Source organism: Leguminivora glycinivorella, chromosome 19 (assembly GCF_023078275.1).
Source record: "Leguminivora glycinivorella isolate SPB_JAAS2020 chromosome 19, LegGlyc_1.1, whole genome shotgun sequence".
Classification (NCBI taxonomy): domain Eukaryota; kingdom Metazoa; phylum Arthropoda; class Insecta; order Lepidoptera; family Tortricidae; genus Leguminivora; species Leguminivora glycinivorella.
The window spans coordinates 14,813,455-14,829,377 of NC_062989.1; the positions used below are offsets into that span (position 1 = coordinate 14,813,455).

At 35.0% G+C, this 15,923-nt stretch overlaps 1 protein-coding gene across 9 annotated transcripts in view; it reads left to right on the plus strand.

The window, feature by feature from the left end:
• Window positions 1–15,923, plus strand: part of LOC125236529 (carboxypeptidase D-like) — a 92,690-nt gene that overhangs the window by 21,945 nt on the left and 54,822 nt on the right. For 3 of the 9 annotated variants that reach the window (XM_048143357.1, XM_048143359.1, XM_048143360.1), the window contains exons 3-7: window positions 39–208; window positions 655–851; window positions 2,991–3,103; window positions 4,366–4,457; window positions 15,599–15,658. In XM_048143357.1, coding sequence (XP_047999314.1) covers window positions 39–208; window positions 655–851; window positions 2,991–3,103; window positions 4,366–4,457; window positions 15,599–15,658 — 632 coding nt within the window. Of the gene's footprint in view, window positions 1–38; window positions 209–654; window positions 852–904; window positions 1,043–1,325; window positions 1,427–1,488; window positions 1,619–1,717; window positions 1,810–2,990; window positions 3,104–4,365; window positions 4,458–15,598; window positions 15,659–15,923 lie in introns of those variants that run through there. The other 6 variants (XM_048143361.1, XM_048143362.1, XM_048143364.1 and 3 more) reach the window with 5 other exon arrangements.

Consider the following 15,923-nt stretch of genomic DNA (forward strand, 5'->3'; position numbering starts at 1 on the left):
AATATTATTTGTCATAATACCTACTTCTATTTTACCAGGTCAGGCAAAGACTGTTGCGAGGAAAGTCAGTCGCCAGACGACACTCTTTTCAAGCACCTTGCGTTACTATACGCGTCCAAGAACGAAGTGATGCATAAAGGCGACACATGTCCGCCGGAGAAATTCAAGGACGGCATTACTAATGGTGCCGATTGGTATTCTGTTAAAGGTATGTTTTAATCGTAGGTATTGCAGGATGAGACTGGATTAGGACCGGTGTAAATGGCGCACACGAAGAGTATAGCCGTGACTTGTAACTAAAACTATGATACATAATGTTTCGAGGTTACTTTGAACAACGGACAAACACGAATTGATGTCGAAATGCAGTCTACTCTTCGGTGCGCCCGCTTGTGTTTGAAATTGTGCATGGCCAGTAACTGGATCCAGCTTCGTGCCCAGTGGGGGTCACGTGGTAAAGGCCCAGGCCTTAGAGGGGGGTCACGTGGTCTATTTGTATGGCCAACCTAGGCTCCAGGGATCCCTCCTGGACCCGCGCATGGAAAGATGTGTACTTAGCGTTCGCAGCAGTAGCGTTTTGGCTGATCTACTGTCCAATTTTAAAAGGAAATACAATAATAATATATAGTCATATAAAAGACAATTTCCTTCCAGGTGGCATGCAAGACTTCAACTACCTCCACTCCAACTGTTTCGAAGTGACCTTCGAGCTCTCCTGCTGCAAATATCCAGCTGCTTCAGAACTGCCTCGCTTCTGGAGGTTAAACAAAGATGCCATGCTAACCTTTATGGAGCAGACACATATTGGTGTCAAAGGTTTTGTGGTGGATGAAGACGGAGAACCTATTAAGGTAACTTCAACTGTTTTAAACACTTCAACTGTTTCGAAGTGACCTTTGAACTCTCCTGCTGCAAATATCCAGCTGCTTCAGAACTGCCTCGCTTCTGGAGGTTAAACAAGGATGCCATGCTCACCTTTATTGAGCAGACACATATCGGTGTCAAAGGCTTTGTGGTGGATGAAGACGGCGAACCTATTAAGGTAACTTCAACTGTTTTAACATACTTCAACTGTTTCGAAGTGACCTTCGAGCTCTCCTGCTGCAAATATTCAGCTGCTTCAGAATTGCCTCGCTTCTGGAGGTTAAACAAGGATGCCATGCTCACCTTTATTGGGCAGACACATATTGGTGTCAAAGGTTTTGTGGTGGATGAAGACTGGGAACCTATTAAGGTAATTTCAACTGTTTTAACATACTTCAACTGTTTCGAAGTGACCTTTGAACTCTCCTGCTGCAAATATCCAGCTGCCTCCGAGTTGCCTCGCTTCTGGAGGTTTAACAAGGATGCCATGCTCACCTTTATTGAGCAGACACATATTGGTGTCAAAGGCTTTGTGGTAGATGAAGACGGAGAACCTATTAAGGTAACTTCAACTGTTTTAACATACTTCAACTGTTTCGAAGTGACCTTTGAACTCTCCTGCTGCAAATATCCAGCTGATTCCGAGTTGCCTCGCTTCTGGAGGTTAAACAAGGATGCCATGCTCACCTTTATTGAGCAGACACATATTGGTGTCAAAGGTTTTCTGGTGGATGAAGACGGGGAACCTATTAAGGTAATTTCAACTGTTTTAACATACTTCAACTGTTTCGAAGTGACCTTCAAACTTTCGTACTAGTATACCCCGTTGCCTCCGAGTTGCCTCGCTTCTGGAGGTGAAACAAGGATGCCATGCTAACCTTTATTGAGCAGACACTTATTGGTGTCAAAGGTTTTGTGGTCGATGAAGACGGCGAACCTATTAAGGTAACATCAACTGTTTTAAGTTTTAACAGGGGCGGCTCACTCAACGATTCCATCGCCGCGCTACAAGTACATGCTGGCGGCCGCGAGTTCGCGGCCTAATCAGGGGTGGCTCGCATTCTCACGGAACGCTTGTTCGCACTTTCTATTGTTACTATACGTCGCGAGTTTTTTTAAAGGTTCATACGCGATATCCGCGTGTGGAATGGCTAATAACGCTTAGTTAAACAAACATTATGAATGAAATAGGACAATCTTACACAGATCTACTATTGATTATGTCATTTATGGCCCACGGAAATGTTCAATCAGGCTTGTGACGTTGGGATTTAAACAAAAATATATAAATACTGTATATACCTAGAAAGTACCCAAGACTTGAATATAATACCATAACATTTTATCTGAGTATTTTTTTTTAATACATAGGCAACCCTAGCGTCCGACGCTGCGCACGTGCGGCTCGTTTCTTTGTAATCATTTTGTAGGTATTTAAAAAGGCGGCATTTCTTGAACTTCAAAGCAGTGGGCCTTCTGTACTTGTACTATTATATATTCTGTGGTTTTAACACACTTCAACTGTTTCGAAGTGACCTTTGAACTCTCCTGCTGCAAATATCCAGCTGCCTCCGATTTGCCTCGCTTCTGGAGGTTTAACAAGGATGCCATGCTAACCTTTATGGAGCAGACACATATCGGCGTCAAAGGTTTTGTGGTGGATGAAGACGGGGAACCTATTATGGTAACTTCAATTGTTTTAACATACTTCAACTGTTTCGAAGTGACCTTCAAACTTTCGTACTAGTATACCCCGTTGCCTCCGAGTTGCCTCGCTTCTGGAGGTGAAACAAGGATGCCATGCTAACCTTTATTGAGCAGACACTTATTGGTGTCAAAGGTTTTGTGGTGGATGAAGATGGGGAACCTAGCTTATCGTATCACCCCTCACCCCTGTAAAATGCAGTTTTATCTCTTACATATTACCCTTTAGCTGTGAATCGTAGATAAAAATCTTGTTTACTAGTATTCGAAAAATATCATCACCATCTTGAATTCCAGATTTTTCACAGCTTTGATACCCATTACTTATTTATTCATATGGCTTAATTGTTGTCGTCGTACCCATGAGAATTGCGAAAAGTACTTCGCCACCATAAGTTTCAATTTTGGACATTATATTTCAGAATGCGTTTATAAAAGTGGAAGGGCTGCTACACTTCGTGAAGACGACGGATCAGGGAGAGTTCTGGAGATTACTGCTGCCGGGACAGTACAACATCACCGCTTTGGCTCAAGGGTAATTTATAACGTTTTGTTTTAGACATGCAGATTTTTAAGAACATCAGACCTTAATGTGTCATGTCAGTCCAATTTGATTTATTTTAAATTATTTTATTTGAAAGGCTAAGATACCTATACCTACCTAGTCAATTACATAGTATAGTAGGTAACTTGTTTCTTTTCTCTATAACGACATTAAAATGAGGCCACACAATTTGTTTATTTTTTATTCGTAAATCTTGGCATAACACATTATGTTTTGCATAAACTTTTAATTCTGACAAGGGAATGCAATATCGCACCAAAATTAACGATTCGAGATTACGCACGAAAAATCTGAATCGAAATAGGGACATACTTTCGACATACCTTCGACATCAAAACTCAAGGACTTTCGATTAATTTAAAAAAATGGTCAATTGTCAAATGTAATACACTTACTGGAAATTTTGTGTGACGTAATGAATGACACCATACGTAATGTAATTTTGATATAATCAAAATAAATAAATATTGGGGGACACCTTACACAGATGAACCTAGCCCCAAACTAAGCAAAGCCTACTATGGGTGCTAGGCGATGATATACTTACTTATATAGATAAATATATACTTATATACATAGAAAACATTCATGATTCAGGAACAAATATCGAACCCAGGACCTCGGCTTAGCAGGCAGGATCACTACGCCACACCTCGGACACTGGCGATCAAATATATGAAAGAGCCGCGTTCCTAGCACACAGTCTAAGCTCGTGTAGGTGAACGCGTCCTATGCTTGTATGAGTGAAATGACAGGTCGACTGTTCGTGTTTTTGACAGGCGGTAACTGCGAGGTAACCGAGAGGGGTTGGGCGGCACTTTCAACGGGGAGCGGGAGTGGCCATACTGTACGATAGTACTCTTTATTATACTGTGACTACGCTAGGCCTGACCGGTCGTCGTTACTGTATTTTTATATATATACATACATACAATCACGCCTGTATCCCATAAAGGGGTAGGCAGAGCACATGAAACTACTAAAGCTTCAGGGCCACTCTTGGCAAATAAGGGGTTAAAAGAAAACGAAACTGTGGCATTGCAGTGACAGGTTGCCAGCCTCTCGCCTACGCCACAATTTAACCCATATCCCATAGTCGCCTTCTACGACACCCACGGGAAGAAAGGGGGTGGTGAAATTCTTAATCCGTCACCACACAGGCAATTTTTTTATATATATATATATATATATATATATATATATATATATATATATATTACTTTGTTTTCCAGCTTCGAATCCCCTGCCCCGGTCACCGTCACCGTCCCCGCCAACCAGACGTCAGCGGTCCCGCTGCGGCTGGTGGCCCGCCGGCGCGCCGTCGGTAAGTCGCTCCGCGTTGACAAGTACGGCAACGCGGCCACCTCGCTAGGCCTGTGCTGGGTTTTGATGCTTAACGCTGTCTTTATTTATATTATTAAGACTTAATCTTCTATAGACTAACAACTTGTATTTAAAAATCAGATTACTAAAGCCTCCGCCACACAAAGCGTTTTGAAAGCGTAGCGTCAGCAGAGCGGAACGCGCGCTGAATACGCGCGCATTCCGCTCGCAATCCGCGCTCGTTAGTTCCCGCTATCATTGCGCTCCGCTTACGCTCCGCCTACGCTCTCAAAACGCGCATGTGTGGCCGAGCTTTAAAAGTAACGCTACTTCTACTAATAGCGAAGGCAAAGTTGATTGGTAGTGTCTTACATACCTAAAGACTAGACTATTAACTGTTAAAGAGCGCGCGCACGGGCAACTTTTGGCAGCGACTTTTTTGTCGCGACCATGGCCTAGTATGAAAGTGCGCACTCGAGGCGACGCAACTTTTCATACAAATACGAATGTCGCCGAGCAACTGTGTCGCCTGTGGGCGCGCACTCTTACTTCTTGAGATCTACAACATTGTTTTACATTTCTCTAGATGTCTTACATGTATACATATAATAAGAAGAAAACACGAGAGGTTATAGAAGGCTATTTTAAACCTCAAACTTCGTTGAAATTAATGACTTTTACTTACCCGTAGAGGCGGGGCTATAAAAATCGTTGCCAACTATCTTGGACTAACTCTAAGGAGTGTCTTCCCAAATGTTTATTTCTCTATGCCAGTCATAAAATAAGCTTATTTGAAAATACACTCCTTTAGGCACTGGTCCCACCGCGAGCTATTGTCCCGGATCTGTATGTTCACATTTTTGACACATTTGTTTTGAAGTATGTTGCGATGTGGCTAAAACCAGGGGCGGCTCACTCCGCGATCCTTTCACCGCGCTACAAGTACATGCCGGCGGCCGCGAGTTCGCGGCCCATTCAGTAGCGACGACCTTCGCGCGGCGCAATAGAATTCAATGTCGTCTGCACGCGTGCGGTCCGTTTGTTAATGTAGGTAATAATTTAGAATGGCGGCGTTTTGTGAACTTCAAAGGAGTGAGCCTTCTGTACTTGTACTATTATATATTCTGTGCTAAAACGTATCGTTTGCCAAATCTAACGATTAATTTCCAATTGGTTGAATCGATTAGGCCCTATGTACAAGGAGGCGCTTAAACAAATATACGATTTCTATTCTATATTGAAGTGTCATTTGAATCGAAATGACAGACTCTGCCACAGCACTAGTTTAAAAATAAAAATGGATAATAAATGACATAATAAGTAAATCCTGCGTGATAAATTAACATCGTAAAATATTCACTAACGAAGATCCGCAAAAATGTAACATGTGTAAGATTATGTTTAAAGTAAGCGAAATATTGTTTTTAAGTACTTGGTTTTTTTAAATATTATTACAGGATTTTATTTAATATTTCATTAGTTTGCGCGAGTTTACGTATTGTGGACGCTGTCATGTGTCAAAAAGAGGTTCTTACAGCTCTGGGACAATAGTAAACTATGAGCTATCGGCTATAAAAACGAACAAAAGATAATCACTCCCGTGTAAATAAAAGAGACACGGCGATGTTTATAGTTACTCGCCCAGCGGTGAGCTATCAATATCGCCGTGTCCCTTTTATTTGCACGGTAGTGCTCTTTTGTTCGTTTTAATAGCCGTTAGCTTATGGTTTCCTAGCTCGCGATGGGACCAGTGCCTCAAGAACATTCATATTGATGTTTCATCAATAGAACCATCGTTGAGGGTGTCCTTGGAATGAACATGAACCTCGTTTTAACGAGATAAGGTCTTCCCATGTTCTAGTGTGTCACAGTACTTGAAGTTAGATTAGAAAATGGAGGTCTACGTTTTTAATTTCGAATTCATATATTTTTGAATATTTTTTATCTAAGTACATAGTCATGTAAGACACTTTACCAATTTGAGTGTGTGCGAGAGCTCTGCCACACATGTGCGTTTTGAGAGCGTAGGCGGAGCGTTAGCGGACCGCAATGATAGCTGTGCGCCGGACGAACGCTGGCGTTGCGCCCAGCGGACGCCGGTGGGAACTAACAAGCGCGGATTGCGCGCGCATTCCGCTCCGCTGACGCTACGCTATCTAAACGCTTTATGTGTGGGGGAGGCTTATATGTTTCTAGAATTAACTTTTTTATTGCTCAATTCTCGTGTCAAATGTACTTTAGTGTAGGAAAGTAAGACTAACTTAGTTGTTCGTAGGATTCTTTAGAAATTAGGTAGTCAGGGGCCTGATAATCAGTGATGACCCCTGAAACTGCTATGTGACGCGTTCTTTATTGTTTAAAAATTCTTTATTGGTGAATAAAGATGGCAGCGATAATTTCTTATTCATAATTCATTTATTTGCATAAGATAGTGTGCATGCAGGTTTACATAGTTTTACATAAAAGTGAGTATCAACTGCCTCGTCGCAAAGTGACAAGTCATTTTTTTACTACACCAATTGAAGTAAATATTTATACAGTATCGCCAAAACACATACAATCGTTAAATGTTAATTTATTTATCCTCTTAAAAACTGCCCACATACATTATACCTGTCATGGCTATCATGGGGAATCAACTGGGCCATTTTTTTCAAAGTTGTCCACCCACTTTTTTTGTAACATGGGTATTTTTTACGCGATTAATACTCAGAATCGAGAGCTCTTTCGATCCTGATAGGAGAAAAAAAAATGTCCCAAGATTTCCATACATTTTTTCGAACCTTCCATTCCGTTACCGCCATACAAAATGTATGAAAAAATGGTAACGGAATGGGAAAAAAACCTTGGGACACTTTTTTTCTCCTATTAGGATTAAAAGAGCTCGCGATTCTGAGTGGAAAACACATACAAATTTCCAAATCCAAAAAAAAAAGTGTTGTGGACAACTTTGAAAAAAATGGCCCAACTACTGTTTTTGAATCAAAGTCTTTGCTCACTAGATCGTACCATACCATGACCTTACCTTACTAAACTTTCACATGATACCAGTGTGAAAGTTTCTAAATTACTGTTAATATAGTATTTGATGTATTTATCGGTTTTTGTTAAATATTCGTCTAATTAACGAACTTGAAATAAGAAAGAGCTGTCAATTATTGTACCAGTTTCTGTACTCACTACTTTCAAAGAGAATCGAGTATTATAGAAAGTTATTGTCAAAGTAAAATGTGTAATCACAGTGCATAGACTCAGACTGCCATCTCTCGACACAGGCTTAAAACTTTTGAACCTCAGTTTTGACAATTTGGCCCATATGCTTAGCTTTATATGTGTTAAAATGTCAAATATTAATATTAGCGCCATCTAGCCGAGCGTCCCCCAAAGGCGTATCGCCATCTAGGTCACCGTGCCTTTTTCTGTATGGTACTGAGGTACGTTTTTTTCTTAGACTTTATCTGTCTATACGGAGTTACATATCGTCACTACTTTTAAAAAACTTGTATCTTCGTCTGTCAATAAAAAGAAAATTGTAGTTTGTATGGAATGCATATAGACTTACTGCGTTTTAACTTTGAGGAACAGCGTGAGATACGAGATTTTTTAAAAGTAGTGACGAAATGTCTTTGCTACTTTCTATGAAAGGGGGGTCGGATCAAAAAGAATACTCATACTTTAAAGATAGCACGTGGGTATGGGTTTGTTGGAAATTACGTGATAATAATTATACATTTATTTACACTTAGGAAATACTTTTTACATTCCTAAACTTGTGCCAAGGGTAGGTTGGCTAGATCAATTATTATTAAAGCAATATTAATGTTTAAGAGTTCCAGTTTTAGAATACAAGTAATATTTATTATTAGTTACTAGATTTTGAAAAAAAAAGTACAGTCAAAGTGTTAAATTTCGACACGGATAAAGTTGGCTAGATCAATTATTATTATTAAAGCAATATTAATGTTTAACCCTTAAAAGCATGATTTTTTTCTTTTAACTAGAAATTAATAATGTGATAGACAATGGTTTTCTGACTCTAGGAAAAATAATAAAAAAATATTTAACATCGATTTTAATACTAAATCAGTGTTAGAAGTAAAATAGGCTAAATCTTACTTATATAAATATATAATTACTAGTAAAATTTATAAGAAAACTTTTACTACTATTAAAAAGGTACACTATTTGAGAAACCCCTATGATAAAATGATTAAACATTAAATAGTTACTAACTCTGAAAAAATCTGCCTGAATCATGTACTAAAAATCACCATCATCCAGTTTTTTCACACTTTTCCGCCATTTTTTCTTAAATAAAAACATTATTTCCAACCATTTAAGAAAAAATGGCGGAAAAGTGTGAAAAAACTGGATGATGATCCTACAGATCTAAGAAAAATAAATAAAAAAGTCCAGCTTATATTTTGGCCAGTTTATTAAAAAATACATGCATTGTAGCCAAATGGCAACAACATGCATTTAAGGGTTAAGAGTTCCAGTTTTAGAATACAAGTAATATTTATTATTAGTTACTAGATTTTGAAAAAAAAAGTACAGTCAAAGTGTTAAATTTCACACGGATAAAGTTGGCTAGATCAATTATTATTATTAAAGCAATATTAATGTTTAACCCTTAAAAGCATGATTTTTTTCTTTTAACTAGAAATTAATAATGTGATAGACAATGGTTTTCTGACTCTAGGAAAAATAATAAAAAAATATTTAACATCGATTTTAATACTAAATCAGTGTTAGAAGTAAAATAGGCTAAATCTTACTTATATAAATATATAATTACTAGTAAAATTTATAAGAAAACTTTTACTACTATTAAAAAGGTACACTATTTGAGAAACCCCTATGATAAAATGATTAAACATTAAATAGTTACTAACTCTGAAAAAATCTGCCTGAATCATGTACTAAAAATCACCATCATCCAGTTTTTTCACACTTTTCCGCCATTTTTTCTTAAATAAAAACATTATTTCCAACCATTTAAGAAAAAATGGCGGAAAAGTGTGAAAAAACTGGATGATGATCCTACAGATCTAAGAAAAATAAATAAAAAGTCCAGCTTATATTTTGGCCAGTTTATTAAAAAATACATGCATTGTAGCCAAATGGCAACAACATGCATTTAAGGGTTAAGAGTTCCAGTTTTAGAATACAAGTAATATTTATTATTAGTTACTAGATTTTGAAAAAAAAAGTACAGTCAAAGTGTTAAATTTCACACGGATAAAGTTGGCTAGATCAATTATTATTATTAAAGCAATATTAATGTTTAACCCTTAAAAGCATGATTTTTTTCTTTTAACTAGAAATTAATAATGTGATAGACAATGGTTTTCTGACTCTAGGAAAAATAATAAAAAAATATTTAACATCGATTTTAATACTAAATCAGTGTTAGAAGTAAAATAGGCTAAATCTTACTTATATAAATATATAATTACTAGTAAAATTTATAAGAAAACTTTTACTACTATTAAAAAGGTACACTATTTGAGAAACCCCTATGATAAAATGATTAAACATTAAATAGTTACTAACTCTGAAAAAATCTGCCTGAATCATGTACTAAAAATCACCATCATCCAGTTTTTTCACACTTTTCCGCCATTTTTTCTTAAATAAAAACATTATTTCCAACCATTTAAGAAAAAATGGCGGAAAAGTGTGAAAAAACTGGATGATGATCCTACAGATCTAAGAAAAATAAATAAAAAAGTCCAGCTTATATTTTGGCCAGTTTATTAAAAAATACATGCATTGTAGCCAAATGGCAACAACATGCATTTAAGGGTTAAGAGTTCCAGTTTTAGAATACAAGTAATATTTATTATTAGTTACTAGATTTTGAAAAAAAAAGTACAGTCAAAGTGTTAAATTTCACACGGATAAAGTTGGCTAGATCAATTATTATTATTAAAGCAATATTAATGTTTAACCCTTAAAAGCATGATTTTTTTCTTTTAACTAGAAATTAATAATGTGATAGACAATGGTTTTCTGACTCTAGGAAAAATAATAAAAAAATATTTAACATCGATTTTAATACTAAATCAGTGTTAGAAGTAAAATAGGCTAAATCTTACTTATATAAATATATAATTACTAGTAAAATTTATAAGAAAACTTTTACTACTATTAAAAAGGTACACTATTTGAGAAACCCCTATGATAAAATGATTAAACATTAAATAGTTACTAACTCTGAAAAAATCTGCCTGAATCATGTACTAAAAATCACCATCATCCAGTTTTTTCACACTTTTCCGCCATTTTTTCTTAAATAAAAACATTATTTCCAACCATTTAAGAAAAAATGGCGGAAAAGTGTGAAAAAACTGGATGATGATCCTACAGATCTAAGAAAAATAAATAAAAAAGTCCAGCTTATATTTTGGCCAGTTTATTAAAAAATACATGCATTGTAGCCAAATGGCAACAACATGCATTTAAGGGTTAAGAGTTCCAGTTTTAGAATACAAGTAATATTTATTATTAGTTACTAGATTTTGAAAAAAAAAGTACAGTCAAAGTGTTAAATTTCACACGGATAAAGTTGGCTAGATCAATTATTATTATTAAAGCAATATTAATGTTTAACCCTTAAAAGCATGATTTTTTTCTTTTAACTAGAAATTAATAATGTGATAGACAATGGTTTTCTGACTCTAGGAAAAATAATAAAAAATATTTAACATCGATTTTAATACTAAATCAGTGTTAGAAGTAAAATAGGCTAAATCTTACTTATATAAATATATAATTACTAGTAAAATTTATAAGAAAACTTTTACTACTATTAAAAAGGTACACTATTTGAGAAACCCCTATGATAAAATGATTAAACATTAAATAGTTACTAACTCTGAAAAAATCTGCCTGAATCATGTACTAAAAATCACCATCATCCAGTTTTTTCACACTTTTCCGCCATTTTTTCTTAAATAAAAACATTATTTCCAACCATTTAAGAAAAAATGGCGGAAAAGTGTGAAAAAACTGGATGATGATCCTACAGATCTAAGAAAAATAAATAAAAAAGTCCAGCTTATATTTTGGCCAGTTTATTAAAAAATACATGCATTGTAGCCAAATGGCAACAACATGCATTTAAGGGTTAAGAGTTCCAGTTTTAGAATACAAGTAATATTTATTATTAGTTACTAGATTTTGAAAAAAAAAGTACAGTCAAAGTGTTAAATTTCACACGGATAAAGTTGGCTAGATCAATTATTATTATTAAAGCAATATTAATGTTTAACCCTTAAAAGCATGATTTTTTTCTTTTAACTAGAAATTAATAATGTGATAGACAATGGTTTTCTGACTCTAGGAAAAATAATAAAAAAATATTTAACATCGATTTTAATACTAAATCAGTGTTAGAAGTAAAATAGGCTAAATCTTACTTATATAAATATATAATTACTAGTAAAATTTATAAGAAAACTTTTACTACTATTAAAAAGGTACACTATTTGAGAAACCCCTATGATAAAATGATTAAACATTAAATAGTTACTAACTCTGAAAAAATCTGCCTGAATCATGTACTAAAAATCACCATCATCCAGTTTTTTCACACTTTTCCGCCATTTTTTCTTAAATAAAAACATTATTTCCAACCATTTAAGAAAAAATGGCGGAAAAGTGTGAAAAAACTGGATGATGATCCTACAGATCTAAGAAAAATAAATAAAAAAGTCCAGCTTATATTTTGGCCAGTTTATTAAAAAATACATGCATTGTAGCCAAATGGCAACAACATGCATTTAAGGGTTAAGAGTTCCAGTTTTAGAATACAAGTAATATTTATTATTAGTTACTAGATTTTGAAAAAAAGTACAGTCAAAGTGTTAAATTTCGGCACGGATAAAGTGTCAAAATATGTCTACATGATCAGGGTTCGAGGATATATATCAATGGATATATATCAAGATATATATCCGATATATATCCAGCGGAGTTCGATGATATATATCAATGAATATACAATTATACATATCCGATATTTATCATTTGTTTATAAATATTGCAATACAAAAATGGTTTTAAAAAATGTAACATTGTTAAAAATAGAGTTTTTTTGTGTTTGTTACTGTTTTTCTACTAAATGTTATGTTTTTCAGTAGAATTTTCCTTATCTGAAGTTGTATTCATAAATAATGCCTTCCATACAAAATGGATATATATCAAAGTTAATATATATCCGATATATATCATAAATATCCGATATTTTGATATTTACTATAAATATCGGATATTTTCGAACCCTGCACATGATCTTACTATTCGTCATATGTCATATAACTATAACTAAGTACAGTCAGCGACAAATACACTGTGACGCTCAAAACGCCAAATATATACACGTTAAACTTCCGTGAGACATATTCAAATAATTAATTGAAATACGGTTGTACTCACGTTATTATATCGCTATTGCTGCGACATGTTTCGCAGCGGGCGGAGCGGCGAGCGGCGCGTTCAGTTTGCGGAGTCTAGCCGTCGCGTGAACTCCTATACGCCTGAAGAGGGGCCTCCGAATTGGCCCGAAACATGTCGCAGCAATAGCGATATAATAACGTGAGTACAACCGTATTTCAATTAATTACGCCAAATATACCGGAACAGTTCTTTATTACTCGCTGTGCGAATTGTTGACGATTCCAAACTTACAGGCGGTATTAAACCTTAAGGTTGTCTGGAAGAAATCGCTCTTTAGCGATAAGACCGCCTGTTGTTTACCTTTGTTCGTGTTGCTTCCTTGTTTTGTATTGTTGTATTTTATCAAGGTGTGCAATAAAGAGTATTGTATTGTAAACCATTAAGTCTAAGGAGAAACTTTGCCTCCTTATGTGTGTTTTATCGCATGTACTATCAGCTTCAAAAGAGCATGGAGAAATTATGAATGAATTCATTGATAAATTCGCCATTCACTTTTGCAGCTAATAGTACAATGGGTTGTGTTCTGAGGAACTGTTTGACGTGATGCCAACGCCCACTTTTCATCATCGCACCGCTCGCCATCGACAGGGCGCTCATCCACACACCTTGCAACCTAAATGGTCGCGCACCGTGCGGTTTTAGAGGAATTTCCTCCCGCGGACACTCCGGCTGTGGAATGAGCTCCCTGCCGAGGTATTCCCGATGAACTACAGTATAGGGTTCTTCAAAAAAGGAGTGTACAAGTTTCTAATGGGTCGTTGTGACTCCCCTTGAGTTGCAGGCGTCCATAGGTTACGATTACCGCTTTCCATGAGGCGGACCGTATACATGTTTGCCACCGACGTGGTATAAAAAAATTGCTAACACAGGTGTGTTACGATATATTTGGCGCTTTGGCCGTCAAAATCTATTTAAGACTGATTGTACATGGTCTGTTTGTATTTTTTAACCTCCGACGCAAAAACGAAGGGGTGTTATAAGTTTGACGTGTCTGTCTGTCTGTTTGTCTGTCTGTCTGTGGCATCGTAGTTCCCGAACGGATGAACCGATTTAGATTTAGTTTTTTATGTCTGAAAGCTGAGTTAGTCGGGAGTGTTCTTAGCCATGTTACATGAAAATCGGTCTACTATGTCGCGGACGGGGTTTTTTCAAAATTTTAGTTTCGTGGTTAGGTTATTTTACTTCTGTGATTTGTATTTTACATTACTAGTATAATCCATCGATAGCTACAGTTGTAATTAGTTTAATCATTCGGTATATTGGCATATGCTGTGATGCCGTGTAAAAAACTACCTTCATATTACTCTATGTCCGTATTAATTTCACATTTTGACTGTACATCCAACTGTGTAGTATTGAAATAACTACCTACGCATAAAATGTTATAACTTAATTTCTAGGTTAAGATGTTGAGAATTATCATAATTTATAGTTATTTACCGCATTATAATAATGATTGCGTTTGCAAGCCCATGTTAATAATGTTAATATTCTGAAATGATCTATTTATGGAAATACAGTATGCATTTCTAATAAATGTAAAAATATGCGCTTACAAAGGATGCTACAAAATATACTTATAGGTGTATCTGTCAATTCATTGAAATATCTTTAATAATAATGTTCGTTTTTAGTGCAAAATGGGGTCCTAAATTCTGAAAATGCCCATAGGTTCAGTAACTCTTCTCTTTCCAACATTTTGTATCAGTAGGTACTTGTTGCTGTAAAATTGACTTTTATTTGTTGTAAAAATTTATGACAGAAACACCTAACAGAAATTAGCACAATTACTAAACAAAATATACTTATACTAAGCGAAATATAATAAAGTAATTGTAAATATTATACTTACTAACTCGTTTTAATTAACATTTTTCTTATTTTTTTTTCTTTTTGCTTTTGTTTTGCATGCTCTGAAGATTTGCCTGGACTTTTCTTTTCTTTTAGTAATCCTTTTTTTGTTATCTCTTGAGTTTTACCCTTTTTTTTTGAAAATATGTGCGAAAATTATAACAGATTTCTAACGACAAATAAAAGGTATAAATATTAATATCCAATATCCTTTCAAACTTACTTATTTGAACTTCAATTTTTTTTTGTAGGCACGTAAAGAATACGTATGCACTAATATCAGTAATTATTATGAGATATACGAATTAAGTATACGATTTTTAGCAGTTTTTATACAATTGAAACTGCAAAATTATAAAAATATATATACAATATACCCAACATCCAAAAGGAAGGTTATTTCTGTGTGAAATGATTTATGTTTTGTTACACATTGAGAAAAAAAACATATTTTTATTGAAAATGTGACAAGATACAGGATAAACTAACATAATTTCTATATCTTATCTTTTATTATCAACCCAAGAACTGAAATTGTTAATCAACCAGTTGATCCATTTGAGAAAAAATTTGAACATTTGCAATTTATCTTAGAAGTACACTACAATAGTATATACTACAATAAATAAGCGCAGAAAACAATATTTTGAATATTTTCCTCTTATTTCCTACTAATCTGGATTTACAGTAAGTACCTACATTTCAAATAATACTACTTCCTTACACACTATTCTTCAATTTCTAACTAAAATTGTATACAATAGTTATTTATAATTTAAAATATAACACACAAAGAATTAAGTAGAAATTCTTTTTACACTTTTCCAGGGAAAGTAAGCTTAGAAAACATTGATGTCCCGGAAGTAGTCATCACTGAAGCAAAACCGGGTAAAATCATTCATTCCTTAAATATCATTCATTCAATAGTTTAGCGCAGTATATTTTACACGAGCAAATTCATAATTTTCTAGTTAATAGCTAGATATATGTGTTTTTATCCAATCCTGTGTGAGTACTACAAAGTTCATAAAAGACACCTTTTAAATATTGTTTCTTTCATAGTAAATAAACATTAATCTTGTATAAATCAACACTGCAAAAATGAGTTTGGGTCTTAGGCCGATAGTCCACTATCATATGTTTATCATAGAAA